Source organism: Prionailurus viverrinus, chromosome D2 (genome assembly GCF_022837055.1).
Source record: "Prionailurus viverrinus isolate Anna chromosome D2, UM_Priviv_1.0, whole genome shotgun sequence".
Lineage (NCBI taxonomy): Eukaryota > Metazoa > Chordata > Mammalia > Carnivora > Felidae > Prionailurus > Prionailurus viverrinus.
The window spans coordinates 58,774,824-58,783,640 of NC_062571.1; the positions used below are offsets into that span (position 1 = coordinate 58,774,824).

General features: G+C 48.3%; 1 protein-coding gene across 2 annotated transcripts in view; it reads left to right on the top strand.

Annotated features, from left to right (window-relative positions):
• Window positions 1–5,803, top strand: part of CNNM1 (cyclin and CBS domain divalent metal cation transport mediator 1) — a 58,075-nt gene extending 52,272 nt beyond the window's left edge. For both annotated transcript variants that reach the window (XM_047825576.1, XM_047825577.1), the window contains 4 exons: window positions 2,216–2,399; window positions 2,551–2,700; window positions 4,330–4,431; window positions 5,425–5,803. In XM_047825576.1, the coding sequence (XP_047681532.1) occupies window positions 2,216–2,399; window positions 2,551–2,700; window positions 4,330–4,431; window positions 5,425–5,504 (516 nt within the window). In that variant the 3' untranslated portion in view covers window positions 5,505–5,803. The remainder of the gene's footprint in view (window positions 1–2,215; window positions 2,400–2,550; window positions 2,701–4,329; window positions 4,432–5,424) is intronic.
• The last annotated feature ends 3,014 nt before the right edge of the window (window positions 5,804–8,817 follow it).

Genomic DNA, 8,817 nt, shown 5'->3' on the forward strand with positions numbered 1-8,817 from the left:
TGTAAAAGTCTACAGTAACATTGAATCTATTGAAGACTTTAGGCGAATGCTAAGTTGAGACCCCCATCGTTGCATGCCATAAAGCAGAGAACATGCCATTTGGGCCTGAAAAATATCAAAGCCAGTTAACACTTTGCCACTTTATCCATTTGAATCCTTTAAAGGATTCAAAACCTGAGTAGGAGGACTGTGTTTGATTTTAACTAGGTCTTAAGTCAGTGGTGCTCAGAGTGCAGTCTCCAAACCAGCTGCATCAGCATCACCCGAGGACTCGTTAGACCTGCAAACTCTCAGGCCCTACTCCAGACCTAGCAAATTAGAAACTCTGAGAATGGGGCCCAGCGATCTTGTTTTTAACGAGGCCTCTGGGTAATTCCGATGCTGAAATTTGAGAATAACGGTTTTAAACTATCAAGAGAACTATCTTTGTCCCCTCTAATGGGCAGTAGTATAGCTAGAAGCTTGGGATCTCTGCATGTGGGTCTCCCATACAAAATGCAAAAAGACATACATTCTTAATTGGTGTTTTGTGATTAGATTAGTTGTGCTTGGAATTTGCTCGATCCTCATGCAAGACATCCTGAAGTTTGTCAGAGAAGAAAAGATTGATAATGTCCAACAAAGTAATGAGTTCCCAACTTGAGGGGAAATAGAAGATTTCTCTTTATGATGAGAAAACATTGCCTGAATGGTTGTCGAGGCTAGATATTTTGGTGAAGATTATAACCTAACATTCAGGATGAGTGCTAAATTTTTAAACATTTTGGGGTAATTAGAGGACCATAGGATCTAGAAAATGTAGAAAGAACATCAGAGGATAATAAAGCAGAATAAAATACTCAATAAAAATGACCAGAGCAACAGCCCGTACAGAAAGGAAAGGAGAAACATAGGTGTATGGGGAAAGCAGAAGTGGGATGAGCCAGAAGTGATGGAGAGTCACCCCCCTGAGAATGTGAGTACTGAGCTGTCTAGGATTGACTCCAGGACTTCAGTTTGAGCATCACCCACAGCCCCCGGGGAGGCCAGGCATCCAAGCCACCGGGGAAGGGAGGGTCTAGAGGGCAGGTGCTGGAGAGTGGGCAGTTGACAAGGGGCCACTGTTAAAAGAGCCCTTGCCAGATACCAAACCAGCTTCAAGCTGCCTCCATTCCAACGTGGAAATCTTAACCATTCCCTCTCCTATTACCAGCCACGCAGCCTTACTGTTCCAACATGTAATACCAATCCTGCCCCGAAAGGAAAGGGAAGGAACGTGAACAGTGTGTGGTTTTTCCTGTTCTCTAGCTAAATGCAGTGAAGAAGGGAGGAAAACATTTGAGGTGACCATAGTGCTTGAGAAGACATGGTGTGGCACTAAGTGCCATTGTCACTTTTCACCCCGTGCCATTCATGGATTCATGGTAGCACATTTCTATCCTGGGTGGCACAAAAACTAGCCAGTTTTTACTGGACACAAGGATGCAAGGCATGAGTCTGCAACATACACCCAGAGAACAGAGATGACAGATAAACCTTTCTGTATTCCAGAAAAGACATTTGATCCATGTTGTTTCCTTCCTGGAATTATGGGAATTCCCTTCTGGTCTGGCTAAGCCTGATTCTCCAGATGCTTTTACTTGTGGGTGAGGCTTGACACATCAGGAAAGTCGCTAGGAAGACTCCCATGATCTGATGAAGGAGCTCGGAGACCTCTGCTGTGGACTTTTCCCACATAGGAGCATGATCCCACATCCGGTGGCGGGCCAAGTCCAAATGAGAAATGACTGTGCGCTCTCAGGCCTCAACATCCAGCTTCCTGACAGCGGGACGTGGAGCAGCAAAGCTTCCCTCACTACACTCCCTGTGGACCCTTAGGAAGAGGTCCCTTGGCAATAGTGGAAGCACGTATTTAAAACTTCTCTGTGGGCAAGTACTCTGCTACCTGAAGGTGTCCTCCAACCTCCTCCGAGGCTCAGGAGAAGGCTTGGCTCCTCCAGGGGCACCGTAGAAGTCCAGAGCCAATAAAAATGACAGTGGGGACTCATTGTCCCTCAACTGCTAGGCTGGTACAGCTTGGGAAAGGACCCGGTTCATGGATCCTCACCCACAGAGGTCAGGGGTTCCAACGCACCCTAGTAGGGCTGCTTCTGAGCTCGGAGAGGCTGACCACATCCAAGGAGGGCTCTGTCCAGCCCCTCTTGAGCTTCCTCCCCTCTCTGCCTCTTCTTTCTAGATCACTCGGCAGCAGTACCAGAATGCACTCACTGCCTGCCACATGGACAGCTCACCCCAGTCCCCCGACATGGAGGCCTTTGCTGACGGAGACTCCACCAAAGCCCCTACGACCCGGGGTACGCCCCAGACCCCCAAGGATGACCCTGCCATCACCCTCCTGAGCAACAGAAACAGCCTGCCGTGTAAGTCCGTTGGGTGGATGGGCTGGGCTGCTGCAGGGTGAGGGCAGCCCCACCTTCCTCCTTCAACCCTGCCCAGAGCTGCCATCCTGTAGCAGTTGGAGCCGCAGGTCTTCTCCAGAGCAGATGGGCACACACTTGCTATCCTCCCCAGGCAGCCGCTCAGATGGGCTGAGAAGCCCCGGCGAGGTCGTGTACCTGAGGATGGAGGAGATGGCCTTCACCCAGGAAGAAATGACGGACCTCGAGGAACAGAGCACACAGCAGCTCTCACTGTCTTCTGCAGCAATTCCTACGACAGCAGGTCGGGCAGGGAAATTGGGGTCATCACCGTCGGGCACTGGGATGGCCCGGGGGAAAATCAAGGAGGGACCCCAGCCCCCATGTAATATTACCACCTCCTCACACAGTGAGCGAGGGAAGGGAAACTCACACTTTTCTAAGCGCCAACCCCTCACCAGGCCTGTCGATCCATTCTCCCAGGAAGACCATGTGTAGGGTGGTGTTAGGAGCTAGGTTTCCATCTGGATTCAGATCTTGGCTCCTTCATTTAGGAGCGATGCGATTTTCAGCAAGTTACTTTAACCTAAGATGCAGTTTCCTTATCTTAACAGATAAGTTTCTTCCTTATGTTAATAGATGTAAACCATGGTGGCTAGGTCATGAAGTAGCTTGGGGCATAAATGAAATAGCTTATACAGAGGGTGTATCGCAGTGCGTGGTACCATGCTCTGTATTAGGTAGTTCTTAGAGACCTGCCTTACAGATGAGGAACCTGAAGTCAGCCAGCACTCTTACTGGCAGCACTCTTCCCCTCTTTTGGGCCAGAGGAGGTCATCTGTAGAACTTGTCCTGAGTTCTGAGAGCATATCATCTCTGAGTCTCTCAACGCTTCTGTCTTGGCAGTGGTGTTGCTCTGAGCTCCCAATGTCCCACCTGTCCTGAGATCCTCCTGTCCTTGCCCCACTGAGATCTACTTCCCCAGGCCTTCAGCAGTGCCTGTGCCCCCACACCTGACCTCCCAGACCTGCCCCAGTCCATAGTCTGAGACCCCTTGAGTCCAGAGCAATGACCCAACAAGTGCTCATCAATTTTTGCAGTCAGTACAACAACATATTTGAACTTGTGGCTAACTCAGAATATCTGGGACATACATAAGCACCATGCAAGGCCGGAATTTAGAACTGGTGTTCTTTTTCTCCCTCACACACTGAATTCAGTAGCTAAATCATGTAGCAAGAAATTGTATCAAAGGAGTAAGAATGGAGAAAATAGTCTTTGGATTTCATCTAGTCCCTCCTCCTTGTATGACACAGGGACCTTGCATGCGGACCCTGAGGCCCCGAGAAAAGACTTGTCTGGTCTATATACTGCACTAAAAGCAGGATCAGCCTCATGGCTTTGCCTGCAATGCTATTTCCACCACCCCACTCTGCCTCCCAGGTCAGGTTCTTACCTCACTGGCATTAAGGGCCTGGGCCTCTTCCTGGCTTTGAGATTCTGTGCCTCTCTAAATCCCCACTGGGTTCGGTGGGAAAGATACAGACATGTGCTTAATTGATACTGAGTCCTGTGATTTCCCAGGGTCTGAGTAAGTATCTCCACCTCAGGGTCCTCAAATGTGCTTTTTGTCTGGCAAAGATACTGAACAGAGAACATTTTGTCCTCTTCATCTCTCTCCTGCCGAATAACATTTATATTGTTAGATTCTCGCTCCTGGTCTCTTTGTTCCTTTTGTGGCACTAAACTGCCCTTTGCTAACTAATGAGAGCCAACAGCTTCCTGGACATCCCCTCCTGTTACAGCCACCGCTGCCTTGGCTCTGGTTTTGAACTTTCACCTACTGAGGAACATCACTCAGAATCACCCTTCCTACATCCCTGGGTGTGTAGGTTGGGAAGACTTGAGTCCTTTCTTCTTTCCTTTCTCTCAGCATCAGATAGTGAATGTTGCAATATCAACCTGGACACAGAGACCAGCCCCTGCAGTAGCGACTTTGAGGAAACCGTGGGCAAGAAGCTGCTGAGAACCTTGAGTGAGTAGCTCTTCACCTAGATGAAAGCCTCCCACCAGCTAGTTAGTAGAAAAATTATGTTAGGATATTACCCCTGGAGGAAGAACCATTGACTCCTTGTGGGAACCTAATGAGGTATAATCATGGAAATCTGTAACAGGGCTTGGGCCAGTACTGTGCCCTTGATAATGGGGGGGGGGGGGGGGGAGGGGGATGCATCCCATTCAGTTGGCTGTCATCTAGGACAGAAATCTGCAAGCCATGGCCATGGCCAAATCCTGGCCTCCCTCTCCTGCCCGTTCTTGTAAATAAAGACTTACTGGATCGTAGACCCATTTGTTATCTGTGGCCACAATAGCAGAGTTGAGCAGTTGCAACAGGGACCAAATGGCCTGCAAAACCTGTAAGATTTACTGTCTGGTCCTTTAAAGAAAGAATTTGTGTCCCAGAGACTCAGTAGAAAGGAAAGCAGTATCTTTCATGGAAGGAAGTCAATAGCAGAAAAATACTCCTCCCTAAAAACAACAGAGCTGGGAACACAGTGCCCTTCCATCCTTGAGGACAATTGTATGATTACCCCACCTGCCCCAATGCAGAAAGAAGGTTGTTTCCAAGCTACAGAACGTAGGTGTGTGGGAATGGCCCCCAGCTACACCCACCAAAACCCTGGCTCATGGAACACCAAAGGCTGTGAGACCAGCCTTCTCACAGGAGGTGTCTGCCAGGCAGTTGGGCCTGGTTCTGAGGAGATGGAAAGACCTGGTTCTGAGGCATTACCTGCACTTTACTCAATCCTCTCAGGAAATCTCCATTCCACTGGCACTAGCCTGGCTTTTTGGAGATGTCATCCCAGGTAAATGTAAATATGCTGATATCAACACCAGGATGCAATGCAGATTACTTTCTGTAAAACTGTCAAGGGCTTTGCCACCATTTCCGCATCTATTTTGGAGAGAGTCCATATCAAGGAATGTCCTCCCAGCCAGAGATTGATCCTTACAAATTGTTTTTCAGGTGGTCGAAAAAGGAAGAGGTCACCTGACGGAGAGAGAGCCTCTGAGGAGAACTCCAATTTAATGCCTCTGATCACATGACAGGGCAGACAGTGTTTGCTGGGTGTATGAGATTCAAGAGCTTTGAGGGAGAACCCACCCTCCCATCTTCTGTGTCTCCCGAGGCCTCCCACAGGTGACAGAGCATTCTGCTTTCCTTACCACCTCTTCACCCCTAGCAGTCAGTTTGGCAGATTTCCCCTTGTTGCCTCCAGTTTGACTCAGAGCCTTGCTGTGCCCATCATGGATGGAGGGGCCTCCGGTGGAACATGCTAGAAATGATCTTCTCCACGGCACAGTCTGGGACTGGAGAAGAAATGACCCCAAGCTGACAATGCCACTCTGGGACCCGACTCCCTTTTTGTTCTTTGGGATCCCCCCCATGCCATATTTCATGCTTAGCTTAGCTCAGAAGGCGCCACCGACAGACAGGAGTATAGGCGGCTGGAGCAGCAGGTATGAAGGTCAGTTCAGGAGATACACCAAGAGTTTCTCCAGGACTTTAGAGCTGTGGGACTCGGCAATGGTGGCATGTGATGTTACAGAACAGAAAACTGTCGGTGACCAGTTTCCTGTTAGATAAGGATTCTAGCAGCCTGGGAAGTGTGTCTCAGCTGGAATGGAAAGACAATGAGATGGAACATCAAGTCACCGTCTTGCCCAGGGACACATCTTTTTGGCTCCCTATCAGCAGTCATCAATCCATCAATAAATCTGCTCTGGAAGAGAAGGAGCAGAGAGCAGAGACCCAGTTGGGAGCCAGAGATGGAATTTCAGGTTTTAAGTTCAAATCAAAGCAAACAAACAAAAACTTATGTAGAAAAATTCTAAGCTGTTAAAGCAAGTATAGCCATGACAAACCAAAGAGTGCCCAGGTCAGCCAAGAAGGATGCAAGCTCTCATGGGACTTCAATGTGCATTAAACAGGAACATTGAAGAATCGCTGTCCTTTTTCATCTGTTCCCCCCATTCCACCCCTTACTCCTCCCCAGCAGGTCAGCTAAGTGTACTTCACTCCAAGAATTTACTAGATCTCTTTTCACCCGGATGATGGGGCATAGTCAATTCCAAGTATGGCCACTAGGTGGCGAAATAACTCCATATACCTAATTCAAGAATAAAATCACTAATCACACAGACCACTAACCACACAGCCAACCAACCTTTGGGAAAATGTAGAAATAAGTGAAGGTTGTCTTTGGGACACCTGTCTCCCTTTCTGTCTCCCATTCCCTGAGTTCCCTCAATCAGGGATCCAGTGATCCCGTGGTGCCTGCTCAATCTCCAAACCTTCCCCTGGGGTATACTATCCAGGCTTACCCCCTCTTTCCCCCCAAACTGTCACTCCCACACCCCCATACCCATTCAATCAGTAATCACACGGAGAGGGAAGGAGACTGATAATTCATTCCTCTGGGTTATTTGCATCTCAAAAGAAAATGCTTACCCATAGGAATCTTTAACTCAGGGGTTCTTAATTTAGGGGTCAGTCACCCCAGGGGTTCCATTATTGGACTTCAGAGGGTCTATGAAGCCCGTGAGACTGCCAGAATTTAGTGTATGTGTTCTTATGTGTGTTTTCCAGAGGGCTAATGCTTTCATGAGATTCTCAAATGTCTCAGACCCACAAAGAGTTAAAAACCACTATTTGAACTCAGTGGAACTTTCAGCCCAAAGTTTCTGCAATGCAGAGTGAAGTGAACAGTGGGCAGTTCGAGACAGATACAAGTGGTCTTCTCTAGTGTCTAGCAAATCAATGGGGAAAGCTAGGACCTGCCAAGAAGTGGAAGTCTTCAGAGATCCTTGGCACAACCTAGGGTATCATACCACACCCCCACACGTTTGTCCCTGCTTCCCCACCAAACCAGAGCAGATGTTGCAGACAAGAGGGCCACAGCATTTGGAAGTAAAGATTTTCCCACTGGAGATGCTCTTTCCAGCAGTGTATGCCTGACTTCTCACCCCTTGCTCAGTTCTGCCTGAGGCTCAGCAGTGCATGACTCCTAGATGATTCCACAGCTGCCACCTACTCCCAACACCTACTCTTGCCTAATAGGAACTGGCAAAGTGTCAGCCCTCAGTGCTGGGCACCTCAAACCCAAACCGGTGAACACTGAGTTTCAAGAAGAACTGTCATTGTGCAATTTTCCTGCCCAGCTGGCCACTGGCCCAAGGGGGCCTGCCTGGCTAGTCTTCCTGTCATTATTGCTTAGGCCATGGGGCTCAGGCCACTGCTGTTGCATACACCCATCCCTTTGCAAATTCCCAAAGGAGCCTGTCACCACTCCCCTCCCTATTCCCCACTCTATTCCCCAAGATTTCCTTCAGGTTAAAAAAATTAAAAAAAAAAAAAAAAAAGGATTTTAAAATAAAGCATTCATGAAGGCTTAATTGTAAATAATTTTTAAATAAAATGAAAATGCTTTTCCTGGAATGTTTTTCTTGCCCCTGAAATAGCTCAGTTCTCAAGCGGTTTCACATTTGAGATGCTGGTTGGGTCAGAGCACACATGGAATGGTCTCACCTGAGGCCCACCTGCCTCAAGAGGCAAGGCTCTCAAGGCCAGGTGCAAAGCTGTACTTAAGGTTACAGGAAAGCACTGGTGCTCTACTTTGGAGGCCAGATGGGTAAGATTTTGCTGGAACAAATGCCAGCAATGGAAAGTAAAACCCAAATGAGAAGCCCAAGTGTGAATGAGGACAGGAAGTACCAAGCCGATAATGTGAAGTGGCTGGCATTTGTTGAACCCACGTGATGGGTGAGGCACTGGGCTGGGCATCTTCCAACTCCAAGGTCTTGGGGGCCAGACCCGGGAAAGCCCCTGAAACAATGTGTTGGTCCACACTGGCTCCCTTCTGCAGACCCTCTGGAGAGGAACCAAAGTGGTACAAATCCAGTGTTTTCCAACCAAAGGCTGAGAAAAGGAACAGGAGAGAGCTAGGCATATTGATTTTTCAACCAACTAACGTAAGGACGGAGCAGCCAGACAGGTAAGAGTGTGTGTTTGGGCATTTAACATCTTTGTGGAAGGAAGGTTGGGATTTGAGACTTAGGTCAGTTAGTGGCCTATGGACAATTTAAGACTCTCCAGTCTGTTAACCCTACTAGCAATAATAAATGAAAACACCAGCTGTTTTGGTGAAGTCTTTATGTGCCAGGTATTGTGCTAGGTATACATTTACTCATTTCTGTCTCAAAACCCCCCTGTGAAGGTTTTAGTCTGTGAAACAGGCTCTGAGCCATCAAGTGGCTTGCTCAAGGTTACGCAGCCAGGAAGTGGCAGGCCCTGGAGGTAAGTGTCCTCCTCCTAAGCAAAGGAAACGGAAAAAAAAAAAAAAACAGTCCTACCTCTGAA